Genomic DNA, 16,378 nt, shown 5'->3' with positions numbered 1-16,378 from the left:
CGGGCATAATACGTCCATCCTCTTCCCCCGTGGGGGCGGGGTTTTTCTTTGTCCAAAAGAAAGACAAGTCACTCCGTCCCTGCATTGATTATCGGGGGCTTAATCAGATTACCGTCAAGAATAAATACTCTCTCCCTCTCATCTCTTCTTTCTTTGAGTCAGTCCAGAGGGCCACCATTTTCTCCAAATTGGATCTGCGCAATGCGTACCACTTAGTGTGGATAAGAAAGGGAGACAAATGGAAAACTGCTTTCAAAACCCACATCGGACATTTTGAATACTTGATTATGCCTTTTGGACTTTGCAACGCTCCAGCAGTTTTCCAGGCCCTAGTAAATGATGTCCTTCGGGACTACTTGAATGTTTTTGTGTTTGTCTATTTGGATGACATTCTAATCTTTTCCAACAGTCTCACCGAACACCGGACCCACGTAAGGAAGGTTCTTCAACGTTTACTGGAGAACAACCTGTTTGTGAAAGCAGAGAAATGTGAGTTTCATAAACCATCCTTGACCTTTCTGGGTTTTGTGTTTGAGGGAGGACAGGTGAGGCCCAGCCCTGAGAAGACTCAGGCTGTCCAGGAGTGGCCAGTTCCAACTTCCAGGAAGCAGCTGCAGCGCTTCCTAGGTTTCTAGGGTCACGCATCAAGGTTCTCCTGTCACTCTGAGGTTAGCCGCACTATTGGACTCCTCCGACGCTATTTCTGGTGGTCATCCCTTAACAAAGATGTGCAGGAATATGTCAAGGCCTGCAGCACCTGTGCTAGGGATAAATCGTCCTACTGTCTTCCTGCCGGCCTGCTTCAGCCTTCTCGAAGTCCCTTCACGTCCCTGGTCTCACATTGCCCTGGACTTCATCACTGGTCTTCCCCCCTCCCATAATAAATCAGTCATTCTCACCATCATTGACAGATTCTCCAAGGCATGCCGCCTAGTGGCATTGGGCTCCCGTCAGCCCCCGAGACAGCCAGACTCCTTTTGCAGCATGTCTTCCGCCTACACGGCATCCCATCTGAGATTGTCTCTGATAGAGGGCCTCAGTTTGTCTCGCGTGTGTGGAAGGATTTTTGCTCCGCGCTAGGGGCCAAGCCCCGTCTATCTTCTGGCTTCCACCCCCAGACCAACGGGCAATGTGAGAGACTTAATCAGGAGTTGGAGAATACCTTGCGTTGTATTTGTGCATCTGATCCTGGTTCTTGGAGCACCCACCTATCTTGGGTGTAGTATGCACACAACACACATATCTCGGCCGCTACAGGCTTTTCCCCTTTTGAAGCCTCTATTGGCTACCAGCCACCTCTCCTACCGTCCTCTTTTCCAGAATCAGCCACCCTTTCTGTAAAAACCCACCGAAGAAGGTGTCAGAGAGTGTGGGGGCAAACTAAAGCTGTCCTGCAACGTACGTCCGTTCAGAATAAAAGGATAGCAGACAGACGACGTATGCCAGCACCCCAGTACACCCCCGGTCAAGAGGTTTGGCTCTCTTCAATGGATTTTCCCCTTAAGTCCACCTCTAAGAAACTCTCTCCTACGTTCCTTGGCCCTTTTACCATCATTTCGGTCATTAGCCCCTCTACAGTGCGCCTCAAACTTCCTTCTCACCTCCGGGTTCACCCAGTCTTTCATGTTTCTCAGATCAAGCCTGTTCGTTCCAGTCCCTTGTGCCCTCCACCAGACCCCCCTCCACCCTCCCGGATAGTGGATGGCCATCCCGCCTTTTCTGTCCAGCGCGTTCCGGTGGCCTGCCTGTCCAACCATCGACCTCAGTGGATGCACCGGCTCTCCCTCCCGGTACCCCCTCCCCCTCGCCTCCTACAAGCAAAACCCCGACGGGTCCTTACCTGCTGCCTGCTGCCGCTCCATCCACCTGTCTGTTCCCCCCGCTGCTGGTCACAAATAAATTCAAACTTACCTTCTGCTTGTGGTCATTTGTAGTTGTTTCTGCACTAGAGTCTAGTAAACAAACATGTCATTATAATGATTTATGTAAACTAAATTTAGCTGAAAGATGTTTTGTAGATTGGAAGCATTTATTCATTAGTAATCCTGGACTTCCTGCTTCATGGTGGGCAAACGTAGCTCTTTCTGTTACAAATGTGTGCAATATCAATGTGTGCGATATCAATATATCATTGATATCGACAAAAACAAAACACAATTTCTCAGTTGCGGCGTTCCCATTACATAAGAAACGCAATTAAAGTCCCACATGAAAAAGTCTGTTTACCTGAAAACATTTAACAACGCTTTTACCAGCATTTCTCTGAGAAGTAGCCTCTATAATGAGCTCAGCTATTGCATCACCAGGTGTTTGCTAATTGCTGCTGGCTGTTCTGAAGGAGCTGAGTGGAGCCGGGCCGAGCTGTTCTGTAATGGTGTAAAGGATTGGCTCAGGGAGTTTGGGTATTAATGTATGCCACAATTTTAAAATTACAGTTATCTACTATCACATAAAATCCACGTAAACTTTGTTGTTTAAATGTCATAAAATCTAAAAAAAAATACATTTAAAAAAAGCTATTTTCCAGAATCCACATGAATTTTGCTTTCAGAAAAATCAGGTCAAATGCAGAAATGTCACATTTTAACAGGTCAAACTGCACCTTACTGGGCCACTTCCATCACTTTTCTTTTCAGGCTGAGTTCACGTCTCCACATTTAACAGTTTGAGCACAAGGCATTCGTCTGTAAACAAAGATTTCTACATAAAAAGGAACATGCTCACACTTATGTGAACTGGAAAAGCAAAACATAGAATGATAGAAGTACAGCGCAAAGAAAGAATGCAGTGGGTTAACTTCAGTCACATTAAAAAGGAAGTCTGCAGGGCTTAAAACGTCTGTACTCAAACATTTAGTAGAGTGACAAAAGGAAATAAATTGCAGCAATTAGATGCAAAGTGACTTCTAGAATAGGAGCACTTACAGTCTGATGTCAGCTGAACGATACAATAGAGAGCTGAGATGAGCATTAAATGACTCAATTCATGAAGCTCGGGTTAGACTTTAGCATTAAGGCCTAAATGATGCAAGTCGAGTGGGACTCTAGATTTTGGGGTGCCCTACTTGCCTACAACAAGCTGACTTCATTTTACTTTGTAAATCTGTAAGCCGCAACTTTTATTCCCTAAAATTTATCGAACCAACTCTGACTAATATTTTGTCATTTCTGTTAATAGTTATTTTTTGCTTGCTAATTACAAGAAAAGTAAAATGAGACCAAACAGAGAATTTGTAAATTTGTCAAACAGCAGTTTACAAAGGGTCAAATAATGATGGAGAAAAGAAAAAAAACAAAGATTTGCTCCACTTGCTCAGTCTGTTGTTCTGACACTAAAGCATAAAGAATAACTGAAAATGATTGCTAATTTTAATCATTTTCTTCCACGGTGAGGATCAACACATGTCAATACATTTGAAAATATGAATAAATTTGGTTACTGTAAGCAGCTTAGTGATACAAACCATACTTCTTAATGTGACTGAAGCCCAGAAGAAAAACATTATAATTTTTTTATCAAGAGCAGTATTTGTTTGTGGAGCTATGATTGCTCCACAAGTCGCCTACTAATGTCACCTAAAAAAGGAAATATTGTCACTTTTATTATCACAATAGAACTATAAAATGTCATGATAAAACTTTAAGCCCATATCACCCACCCCTGATGTGAATTATAAAACAATATTCAAGCACACAACTGTTATTTAACAACCCATTGTAACTGCCATTCATGGGAGGTAGGGCACCAAAAGCAGCCCACAGACCAACATTTTATAAATCCGGCCCTGCACAAAGGGCCATTTCCGCATGGTTTCGACTTTGTGTGGCTCCTATACAATTTTTAATGGCTGTTTGGGTCAAATAAACCAACTTATGTGTTAAACTGTCAATAGAACTTAAATCAGGGCTGTAGGTGTTTGTGCATGAACCACCTGCTGGAGCGACGTGACAGCATGGATGTCTCAGACCTTTTAGCAAAGCAGCCACTGTCACATAACTTCAGCATCATCACTACACAGCAGCTCTCCCTGCTGACGGTATGGATGCAGACCGACAGAGACAATGAATGAGCGGGAGCCTGAATGAACCCGTCAGATTCACGAGCACACCCGCAGCATCGGGCCCTTCTGTGGAGGAGAAACCAAAACGAAAACACAAAGGCCTCCACCGAGTCTCTATTATCACCCACAACACGGAGGCGGCGACTGCGTTGTCTACGGTACAAAAAACCAAACAAACAACAACAACAAAAAAAAAACCAGACCGCGGATCCGTTCGGTATACCGGCAGCGGTACCTTAACGCTGGCGTGGCTGGTCTGGGTCTCGGCCTCGATGCGGACCTGCCCCCCGCTGTTCTCACTTCGCTCCCGGTGCGAGTTGTTGTGCGAGAGACGGCTCTGGTAGGTGAGGACGGAGGGGATGGTCTCGGCCGCGTCCGTCTTGATGAAGAGCCCGTGCAGCGTGGCGGCCGCCGTGCCCTGGGAGATGGTGGTGGTCTGGTGGGGGGAGTTGGATTCGTCCGAGTCCCGGCAGTAGATCACCCCGCTCTGAGAGACGTGGATGCTGGGAGCGCAGCCCATGCCCTCAGCCTCGGCGAGGTTCGCCTAGATCCCCGGTAGTGAACAGCGACTCTCGGGTGCCTTCTTCCCTCTGGTCCGCCGCCGCCGCCGCAGCAGCAGCTCTCCTCCGGGCATCGGCCGCGAGCCAGTACCGCTCTCTGCTCCGCTCCGTTTGGGAACATTAAGGAGTGGGAACGCGTCCAGCTTCTCCTCAGCCTGCGTTAGTGCGGGGTCTTGGATGTTGCTCTCATTTTTGGGGTGGTGGTGGGGGGACAAAATGTTTTAATAATAATAATACTAATAATGTACCCAAACCACGCCGCCGACGGCCTGAACCGGGAGCATCTAATGAACAAAACTAACAGCCTAAATGGGCTAAAACATCTGGCTGCTCTTCATCCTCTCATCCTCTGTGGCATGCTCCCATTTTTTTCAGCCTGAGTAGAGAAAGACCTCTCAATGAAATCTTTTCTCTACTTCTTCTTTAGCTCCTGTGCTTGCAGATCATTGGCCCCTGTCCATCTCTCCTCACTCCGTCCGTCCATCAAACTAACATTATATCATTTCTATCTCTCCAGAATAGAGCAGAATCTCCCAGGAGGTCACGCTCCGACTCCAGGGGTCGTTTAAAGCCTGCCACCATGATGAATTAGAGGTAATGTTGTTAGACTAATGAAGGTCTTATGAAAAAGCATTTACTTTTTAAAATCACATTATCTTTATCCTTGCTTTTTTTTTTCTTGGTAAAGATTTATGTCTTGAATCTACCACAGCTCCTATATGGGTCAAAAATAGAATTAGGCTAATAACTTAACTTTAACTAACTCGGCTGACAGTAAACAACCCGACCACTGCTTTCTCAAAACATACTCCTTCCTCATTTAAAGAGGCAGTGTATAACTTTTTTTTTTAAAGTCACTGTGTCCTAACTGTATGAGTCAGATAATCTGTGAAAAACTATCAATCTTTTCCATATTCTATCATTGCCATCTGAAGAAATACAGCGCTCCTGACTAAAAACAACCAATCAGAGCCAGGGGGAGGGTCTTAGCATTGTCAATCAACCTCCATTTTATTTCTTATGGAAGCCTTTCACTGCCAGATTTTGGAGAAAAAAAAATTCAGGAGCGGCGTCTTGTTGAAAAGAGAACATTTTTATTCTAACAAGATATGAAAATACACTCTTCTGACAGATTACAAACTTGTTATAAAACGTGTTTTATTGTATAGTTTTCCTTCTGTATTTGTTCTCCTCTTGCTCCTGTACATTGTTTTTGAATTTTGAACCTGAATTAGCAGATATGGTCAACAGATGTGCACATGCTTAAAATCTGGTTACAATCCAGCAGCTAGAAAAACAATAACAGGCTTCAAGTTTTCGCCACACCTTTAGATTGGTAGTGAATGTTAAAGATGTTTTGAAATGACTGCTGTGTGGCTTCGGTCCAAAAATTCATTCATTCACTCGTTTGCAAAAGGTGCCTGTTATACCACATCGAAAACATAGAAATATGAACTTTCTATCAAATCAACCTCTACGCCGCGGGAAATCGTCCACTTTGCCTTCGCTGTTTTTCCAACCACTAGCTTTGGTCCTGTTTCTATAACCAAATAGCAGGAGAAAGCTGAGGGCATGTGTCAAATTAAAACAAAGCATTAAAATTCATAGTGACTAGTTGCAGATCCTCTGTGGTATACCACCCACTTCTGCTTCAACCTCCTACAGCTCCCTCTGAGGACAGTCAGTAAGCAAAAAAACATAGAAGGAAGGAAAAAACTCAAAGTGACAATTTATTGGGAGACACCTGTATGAGTCACATTCAAAATCACTTGAGTGTTGCATTTTTTCCCCCATATTTAATCCACTAAAGGAAAACTAAATAACTGTTACATTAAGCACCAAAAACACTATAAATGTGTAGTTAGAGTTGCAGATTAAATGTAGCTTGAGGCTATATGGCAGAGATTATGTTATTTACTTTACACAATTTCTGTTTAATTCAATGAAATTAATATGTTAACTACTATTAACAACTGAAAAGGTGCTTAACATGCGATTTTTCTTCTGACCAGGTGCCGCATGAAGAGTTTTGGGTCAACTTTTATTTATCGTAAATGCAAAAAGTATGTCTTTTTTTGTTCAGTTTTGGCTTTATTACTGCTGTCTGTATGTTTTTCTTTCATCAAATGGTTTCTTTTGGAGTCTGTGTACTCCAGTTAACAATGAATCGATAACTAAATTAGCTGATCTCAATAATCGATTCGTCACGATTAATCGGAGTAATCGTTTCAGACCTATCTACACCAGTCCGAACGGTGCCAACAGCCTCTCTTTTCCCCAGATGCTGCAGAATCGTGAGACCAGCACTTATCACTGTCCATATTCAGTATTTATTGTAAATAAATCCTTTCTTTTTTGCGTCCTGTGTATGATTCTGCAACATGGGTCCGTAACATTCCGGGAAACTCAGCAACCAAAGGGAAGAAATCGCTCTGGTTCACATGCGGAACGTCGTGTGTACACAGTATAAACTGGCACCTCACGTCACTCCGAACGCCGTATCCTCATTGTGAGATATGGTGGTGGCAGCATCATGCTGTGGGGTGGTTTTCCGCAACAGGGCCAGAGAAGCTGCTTAGAGTTGCAGCTCCAACTGGGTCACATCAAAATGTTCAACATGCAACAATTACTTTAAAGTTTAAACGCAGCAAAAGATGGTTCTGTAAAAACTGTACACTCAGAGGAGTCTGAATACAAATGCATGCCACACTTTTCAGATTCTTATATAAATATTGCATGGAATGTTATGTAATCCCTCAGTGTGATCTGTCAGAAAATGAATTATATATTTTAAATAAATAAATAAAAATCTGAAGAAAAAAAAAATAAAACCGGAACGTTTCGTGTCATAGTGGCTCTGGATGGTGTCAGCAAAACTCCTAAATCCCACGACTTCATTCAGATTGGTTGCTTTAGCCGCAAAGTTATACAAGAACTCAGATTTAATTCAGAGGCGACGCTGTGAGCAAACATCTCAAAACCTGGACATGTGAAAGAAATGGATATACGCTGTATAGCAGGGTTTAATCAAAGTCATGGGAGATGTAAGGACGGTTTGTTGCTTGGACATAAAAATTTATTTTCCGTTGTCTAAATGATAGTTAAAGTTATTTGCTGTCATCCCGTTATATATACACGTAGACACATAACAAATATTTAATAAATCCAGTAATTTCCTAAACAAATGTAAACGACTTTTTTTAATAACAATTCGCCAGTCCCAAAATCAATTATGACAAGTTGTACCTTCAAACAATCAAAATGTTTGTCTCAACAACGTCTGCCAGTCTAACTTACCTACTTATTTAAAACTAAACTCCCTGTGTATTGGTCAATAGTATCACAGTTTATTCTGTTAAGGTCGCCCCCTGCTGGTCGACCTGTTAAGAGCAACCAGTGTTTAAAAACGAAGATGCAACACATTTAAATTTTAATATCACGGGTATTTAGAAGAACAAAGCAGTTGTTCTTCTAAATTAATTCGAGTAAAACATATTTTACTGTTTCTCCTAATACTTATTAATCTAAGAAAATAGTAGAAATATTTCACTTTTTATCGTTTTTTTAAGTAAATGTTGTTGGTGAATGGCAGATATAGCCATAAGCAAAAGTAGGTAAGTTAAACACCAATATTAGAAAAATGTGAGTTTGTGAGCTCCTTCCTACCTTCAGGGGTCCATTGAGGGACAGCTCCTCTGTGGACAGTCCACTCATGTCTCTGCGGCTCAGCTAGAAATCAAACGGAAACAAATAATCCCGCAGCTCTTTCTGTCATAGAAAAGCGAAGTGCTGCTGAAGTCTTTAACAAGTCCCTTAAGTATGTCGAACTTCGCCGTCCCTCTTGGTTCGGACGGATTCGGGCGGACTCGGTGTCCGTGCGGCCCTAGTGTCCTCAGTGCACCGCAGCGTGGGAACACTCAGCCGCATGCACGCGCCACTTTGGATAGATGCTCAGTGACCAGTTCAGCGTTTTTGTCCGAGTGGAAAATGTACAACATCTCACAACAGGCTAGAGGTGTCTCTGGAGGAACTGCTGGGATCCGTAACTCAGGTGAGGGGTGTCCCAAAGTCCCAGGGGAACCATTTCTGACCTCTGGACTGATTTTGTTTCAGCCCTCCAACTGCAGTTTAAGAATAAGACAAATTGTCCAACTAGCAAACAAATTTTGAAAGGACGTCCGCTGAAAGTCGAAAGCTTGTGGGTTGTCTGAAAGTTCACTCTGAACATTCACTCAGTGTCTGAGTTTCTATAACACATGTGCGCCAAATGTTGCCAATGTTGTGCAAATGTTTCCATTAAGTAAGAAACGCAATTAAAATCACACGTGAGCAAGTCTGTTCAAGTACACCTCGCTACAGCAATCAGAAAGGGGCGGGGACGGACCACTGTCAGACTCTCACCTTATTTGGGAATGGGACCATTGCACTCCGGAAGTGACGGGGGCGCTATTTCCTATATTATCCGCATTCTCCCGTTTTAATTTTCTTTTGAAATCTGTGATATAATAGCTTCAACTTGTGGGAAGGAGTTTCACTCTCAGCATGTATTTGAACTACTTCTCTCTTTTATTTACTTCAGCGCAGCTCACAGCTTTTAACAAATTCCGTAGCTTTCTGTGTACTTCTAGATCTGCTCCTTTTTCGCATCTTTTCGGGCCTGCTACTGATTCTAGTGGCGTGGGGGTGGTAACACAACTCAGGCACGTGCAGAGGGGGGTAGCTGGGGGTGCTTGAGCACCTGCCCTTTTTGCTTCTTGCCCCAAAGTGCCCTTTTGGTCATTTTTTTACATTTTTATATTATTATTTCCTAAGCTCTCTTCTGACACATAAAAACATGTGCTAAAATTCTTTGCTTTTTTGTTTCTTTTTTGTATAACATAAACTGGTCACCTTGTTACCTTTGACCTTTTGCCCGTGACGCATGACACAGTTGCCTCTTGCGCAGTGAGATAAAGCAGCTAACTGCGGAGCTCAACGTAGCGAACGTTCCAGATTACAGAACAGTTTTTGGTGAATTAAAAAAACGTTTTTGGTGAATAAAGTGGAGACTTGTTGCTTATCAGATAACGGAAAACGTTAACGTATCGTTTCTGCTTCAGCTCAGAGTCGCGGTTTAAACAGAGAGGTAATGAAATACAACAGACACTGACAGGCCTCTGCGTCTGCCTTTCTCTGAAGAACTACTGAATGGGAGGAGACAGACAGGTGAGGAGAAACTGTTCTTATCTATCGATTCAGTATTTCTATCATGCAGACATTAGGCTGTTGTTGTTATTGTGCTATTAGCTAGCTTTGCTAGCAAAGCTATACTACAAAGCTGCTCCCCTGTATCTTTAATTATAACAGTCATTCTTCAGTATCGCTTATGCAATAGGGGCACAAAACCGATCATCTCCATAATGGATATATGTCCGATCTTCTAATTTCCTTTGCTGCATAATGTACATTTCATTTAATCTAGCGTTACGTAAATGTATCTTGAAGGAGAATAACACATTAATAATAGTCCAACAAGGATATTTAGAATTAAAAATAACTCACTCTGAATTACCATGATAGATATAATGAATGTAATAAAAGTGTCATTAATGAAGGGAAAAAAACTCAGCATAACTAAGCATAACTCAGTAGGCTTTTCTCATGGTGGCATTAACAATTCAATTTTTGCTTTTGTTTTTTTTTTTTCATTTTTCTGCAGTTCTAGGTTAAAGTTTGATGCAGCTCTGCTTTCCTGAATGGACCATCTTCATCTCCACTGCAGCAAACAGGCAGCTCTTTGTTTTATAGATTACAGTCCACTAAAAGGTTGCATTGTGCCCTTGTTTATATTTTTAATAGTGTAATTCTGTAAAGACAAAATATGTCTGGTGGTCCAGCTCTGATTTACATATCTTGCTAAATTGCGGGTTTGAATATTGCAAAACTTTCCTATAACAAAATAGACCTGCAGAAAGAAATTACTAATAAAATATCTTACATTTGCATAGTGTTATGCTCTATATGGAGATGTTTGTTAGCTTTGATTGTATATGTCACAATTTTGTAATTTATCATTGTTTATTAAACTCTGAAAGCTGAGAGGCTGTTGATATTCTGTCCTATAATGCGGTTAGATGAGCCCTTTTTTTGTTATTGAGCACCTGCCCCTTTAGTGGTCTCTGCACGGCCCTGACACAACTAATATAAATATGTCACTAAACGAGAATACCACAAAATCTTTATTATTTACTATTAATTTTGCCATTACCGGCAACGTGAAAGATAAATTATCTTCTAAAATACCATATTTTTCTTCAGGATGTAGAGCTAATTAGGTGACATAAACAACACCTTTATACATTATAAATAATATCTATATATCCCCATCACTTATAGGAGGAAGAAAAGAAATAAGACATGAAAAACAACATTATCAACAACAATAAAAAATACCATATACAATGTATACATAAGAAATGTAATTGAGCAAAAGTCAATAACGAACATATTAATTAGGTTCACAGACGAATAACCAGGATTGTTAAACAAGCAATATGCCACATTTTTGTTTTGTTGGTAGAGTCCTATAAATAGAAAAAAATATGATTAAACTATTTAGTCTTCCAAGGTGGAAATTTTTCTTTGACTCTAAAACAATAAAATAAAACTCATTAGTAGAATCACAATATCAACAATTTGTGCATCAAGTAAACACTTAGCATGCTGCAGGTAAATGTTATCATTTAATTTGGCTAAGAATAATTATTGCACTGTCAGTGAATGACGTCTAATAAATGTTCTATATTTACCAGAGGAACACAGTAACGCCTTCATGAGCTCAAACTGACGAAAAAAAAGAGGATGGATGCTCTCTGCTGAAATATTTTATGTTAACATTTTAACTCATTGTTAACATTTTAACTCATTGTTAAAATGTTAACATTACTTAACTAGAGGTAATGTTAGCTAATGTTACCTCTAACTAACTAGAGGTTTTGCACGAGTTGCACTTGTTAGGTAACCCCAAGATCATTGGGTCTTCTTTAAAGATAGAGTGACGTTTCTTAAAAATGTAGCCAGTGTTTTCAGGAAAATTGAGCTGACTGTCCTGGAATGATCCAAAGTATTTAAAATTTGCCATAGTTTCAACAGGTTGGCCAATGAGTGAAACTGGAACCACTTTTCAGGTTTTGTTTATGTCATTTAATTAGCTCTACTTCCTTAAGAAAATTAAAAGGTATGGTGTTTTGTGAGGGACTTTATCTTTCGCGGTTCCAGTTATGCGAGAATTAATAATAAATAATAAAGACTTTGGTATTCTGATTTAGTAATGTATTTATATTAGTTGTGCTACCACCACCACGCCACTAGAGGCAGTAGCAGGCCCGAAAAGATGCGAAAAAGGAGCTGCGCTGAAGTAAATAAAAGAGAGAAGTTCAAATACATGCTGAGAGAGAAACTCCTTCCTAAAGACAAAGCTATATCACAGATTTCAAAAGAAAATTAAAACGGCAGACCGCGGATAATATAGGAAATAGCGCCCCCTTCACTTCCGGAGTGCAATGGTCCCATTTCCAAATAAGGTCTGAGACTGACAGTGGTCCGTCCCCGCCCCTTTCTGTTTGCTGCAGCGAGGTCCTTCTCATTCTGTTCACGTTTTAAGTCATTAAAAAACATGCTGAGCTATGATCCTCTACTTCCTGTTGTTTTCTTCTTCGTGGTTTACGCCGGCGGCAACATCCCGTTGTTGATCATGTGACTCGTGTGACGCGATAGAGTGTTTCCATTACAATGTTCCAAAAATAAACCTATTTCAATGCGCGCCCCCCGAAAACAAAAATCACCTAGTCAAAGCGGCAAAACTTTTTTTTTTTTTTTTTTTTTTTTAGCCAAAAACGAGAGTTTGAATTGAAATAGGCGAGTTTCCAGTCAGCACATTTTTTTTTTGAATATCAAATTGCGTAATTCCACGGGAATGGAAAAACAGCTGGGAAAATGTCTTTGCAGTGATTTTATTCAACTGTTTCTAAAATACCTTTTAAAAATTTATGCTGGTTGCAGTTTTTTTTTTTTTTTTTTACAAAAACCCAGGAGGAAATAGGTGATCGACGCAGACGGAGACTTTTGTTTTAAATTTGAGCAAAAGTCTCTTTTACCTATGCGAGGCATTACCTGCCCTGTGACCACGAATGGGTGGATGACTTAAGAGATATGATTGTGTAAAAAAAAAAAAAAAAAACTCAAATTGTTTTTTTAATACATATGTTGTGGAACAAGTTGAGAAAAGAAACGATGTGAAACTTTACTGCGTCAGTTAAAGAATTAGACAAATTTCCAAGCTAGCAAAGCGAATACTAGCTAAAGGTGTACACTTTACACTTTACTATAAAGTGTAAAGTGTAGTGTGAAGCTTTTTAAACTGACCTTTACATTTTGAAAACATTTTATCATGCATATAGAATAACACGTTCTGTTTTTCCTCATTCTTTAACATTAAAAAAGGTAGTTGTATTTATATATATAATATATATATATAAAGAATGATTTATTATTCTTTATATATATATATATATATATATATATATATATATATATATATATATATATATATATATATATATATATATATATATATAGTGTGTGTTTTCGATACAAATCTATATTGTATAGATAAAACTGAATAAAGTAAACCTTTCATATTAGAACAGATTAAAAAAAAGACGTTTGGAAAAAAATGGTAAAAGTTGGTTTGTTGCAGTTTCATGAGAAGTCCAGCAGATGGCAGCCGAGGTTAGTTGGTCTCCCTTCAACCCTTGAAAACAACATTATTGTAACTTGACGGGTGAACACATCCTGAAAGAGGGACATCTTTAAATATAATGCTAAACTAATAAACAACATTCGCTCGGTTTTTGCCATCTAATGTCAAATAACGAAAACAGATGCTTCACTTCTGGACTTCACACATCATTCAAACATTTCAAAGTGAAGTGTAGACAGACAGGAAGGGGGACCTTTCCTGGGAGACAGAAGGAAGCAGAAGATGCTGAATGTGCCGCCGTTCCGTTTATCCGGAAGCTGGATTTCAGTCTCTACTGCTTCACCTGCAAGAATTGCTAGCTTAACGCCGCTATGACATAAGCAGGCCTTTGTTTGTCTAAATCTGCATTGTCCATGCCTGAGCTGAATCCACAAACACACACACACACGCACACACACACACACACACACACACACACACACACACACACACACACACACACACACACACACACACACACACACACACACACACACACACACACAAATCAAATCAGAGGTTTATGAAATTGATGCATGAACGAGGCTTTTTTTTTTAAACATCTGTGGTTTATGGTTCATGTTGACCTTTCTTTCTTTTTTCTTAGAATCTTTCAAAAAATAAAATCTAATTATGAATTATAGTTATGTATGAATGAAATTTCCACCCATTTTCATATGCAAAGCAAACAAAGAAACACAAGTTCAGTCATATTGACTGGAAAGCATAGGAACAACAAATTTGAGCTCTTGCCCCTCATTGAGGCTTAGTGCTGAACTTTGATTAGGCCTTTGTGAACAAGCTTTGATCCAAACCGTTCCATTAAAGTTTCTCTTTCAGGATTTATCTCCATCCAATGTCCCATTCATTCTGTCTCAGTTTCAGGAAAAGAATCCCCACAGAATGATGCTGCCACCACCACCAAGTTTCACAATTTCACCCAACACACATTGTTCCTCCTGTTTTCTCTGAAAGAAGATGGAATGAGGAATCAAAACAATTAGGGATAAATAATAAAAGAGTGCAGTTATGAGAAACAAGTGTTTAATTCATGAACAGTTGAGAATAAGAGAAAGATTTTATTTATTTATATATTAGATATTTAATAAATAGAACGTCAGAAAAAGCCAATATTTTATAAACGACATTTGTTTCCTGTCGTCACAGCAGCTAAAAAAAAAAGCAAAAAGGTATATTAAGTTGTTATTTGTTGGGAGTTTTTTTCTTTTTTTTTTCTGTTTGATGAAACGATCTACTCATGGAAACAAGCTCATGGAGCAGATAGCAGCAGATTCACAGCGCCGGGGCCAACCAGTGTGTCTGTATCTGCTCCCCTCCTGACACTGATAAACAACTCAGCTCAAATTACATCTCAGCGCAAAGCTTCAAGTGTTTTGCTAAGGAAAAGAGATTTCATGTATTACTGCTGAAGGCACATCGATGTTTCTAAATCACAGCATGAGCTGTCTCTCCTTATCGATGCTGTCCCGGTGATCCATGGATGCCCAGGATGGGAAAAAAAAAAGATGGAGGAGGTAAAAGAAGACGCTGAATGGGTTCTGGTTCATGTCTTTCTTTGGATCTCATTATAGTTAAAAGGAGTATAGCTGCTGTATACATAGAAAAAAAAGGATTAGGGTCGCTGAAAAAAAACAAGCAGAATTCTGACTTTTTTCTCAAAATTCTGATGAAAAAAAGTCAGAATTCTAAGATCAAATCTGTCATTTTTTTCACCACAGTTTAAATTTTATCCAAGACTTAAATTCTGTGTCACGTCTTATTTAAAAAACAGGTGTAATTAAGTTTCAAAACTATAGACCATAATGACAACATCGTTCTGGTATTGCTCGGAGAATTGAATCTTGAACCTTTGAAATATTTTTTTCCAAACTGACATCATGTAATTTCTTATGACTGTACTGTATTTTGAACAAATCCAGGCCCTGCATTTAGTACATTGGTTGTCAAGTCATGCTATTTAAATAAAGATCAATTTGATTTTGAATTTACTTGAAATTAGCTTACCTGCATTAACAAAATAAACTGAACTGAAAGCATTCAAACTAGTAAAATCTCTTTTACAACGCTGAGTAATGATGTCCAAATCATGATATGTCTTTACGTTTAATTTGGACATTTAATGTCCAAAATAAACCTTACTTAAAATCTCAAAATAGCTTTCCCGCAGTTCCCCAGTTGTTAATTCTATTCAATTTAATCAAATTTCTCATTAAGTATGTTAGAAAAACACACAGGCTGCTTTAGAGTGGTCTAACTAAACAAAACTAAAAGAGTCCTCAATCTTCATCGGCCTCTATGTGAGTAATTATTTCAGCACTTTAGTAATTTCACCAATCAGGGAATCTTTTTGAAAGCAGTCAGGTACAAAATGTTTTCATTTAGGGGTAAGAGGCTGAAGATTGTTCTTTGAAAAACGGAAATTAAAAACTGCGCTTAATTTTGCATCCACTTCACAGTTTCTCGTTACTTTTTTTGCTGAACTTGTCACAAAAACATGTCAAGAAAATATAGAAAATTGTGCGGTGCGGTTGTCTCAAGACACAATGCAAAAAGGTTGAAGGTGTACACATGTAAGGCAATTATTCCTGATGTAATGACGCAAGAGGGAGAATTTAGTGATGCCACTTCATTAGGAGCTCAATAAAGTGGCTGAAAGCACTTTAATAGCAGCTTCTGTGACTCAACCACTCAAAAAAAAAAAAAAAATGCAGCAACGCTGACATCTTTAGAGTTATAGATAGATAGATAGATAGATAGATAGATAGATAGATAGATAGATAGATAGATAGATAGATAGATAGATAGATAGATAGATAGATAGATAGATAGATAGATAGATAGATAGATAGATAGATAGATAGATAGATAGATAGATAGATGTAGGTAGGTAGGTAGGTAGGTAGGTAGGTAGGTAGGTAGGTAGGTAGGTAGGTAGGTAGGTAGGTAGGTAGGTAGGTA

At 39.6% G+C, this 16,378-nt stretch overlaps 1 protein-coding gene and 1 long non-coding RNA gene across 4 annotated transcripts in view; one reads left to right on the top strand and one right to left on the bottom strand.

The window, feature by feature from the left end:
• Positions 1-8,685, bottom strand: part of pde8b (phosphodiesterase 8B) — a 54,100-nt gene extending 45,415 nt beyond the window's left edge. For 2 of the 3 annotated variants that reach the window (XM_017307940.2, XM_008423404.3), the window contains exon 1: positions 4,296-5,144. In XM_017307940.2, the coding sequence (XP_017163429.2) occupies positions 4,296-4,580 (285 nt within the window). In that variant the 5' untranslated portion in view covers positions 4,581-5,144. Of the gene's footprint in view, positions 1-4,295; positions 5,145-8,286 lie in introns of those variants that run through there. The other variant, XM_017307943.2, reaches the window with a different exon arrangement.
• LOC145554062 (uncharacterized) lies at positions 4,697-6,978 on the top strand. The gene is made up of 2 exons (XR_014090097.1): positions 4,697-4,779; positions 5,138-6,978. It is a non-coding gene; the product is annotated as an uncharacterized LOC145554062 (long non-coding RNA).
• Positions 8,686-16,378: the final 7,693 nt, after the last annotated feature.

This window comes from Poecilia reticulata, chromosome 12 (assembly GCF_904066995.2).
Source record: "Poecilia reticulata chromosome 12, P_reticulata-male-v2, whole genome shotgun sequence".
Taxonomy (NCBI): domain Eukaryota; kingdom Metazoa; phylum Chordata; class Actinopteri; order Cyprinodontiformes; family Poeciliidae; genus Poecilia; species Poecilia reticulata.
This window is presented reverse-complemented; position numbering and strand designations above follow the sequence as displayed.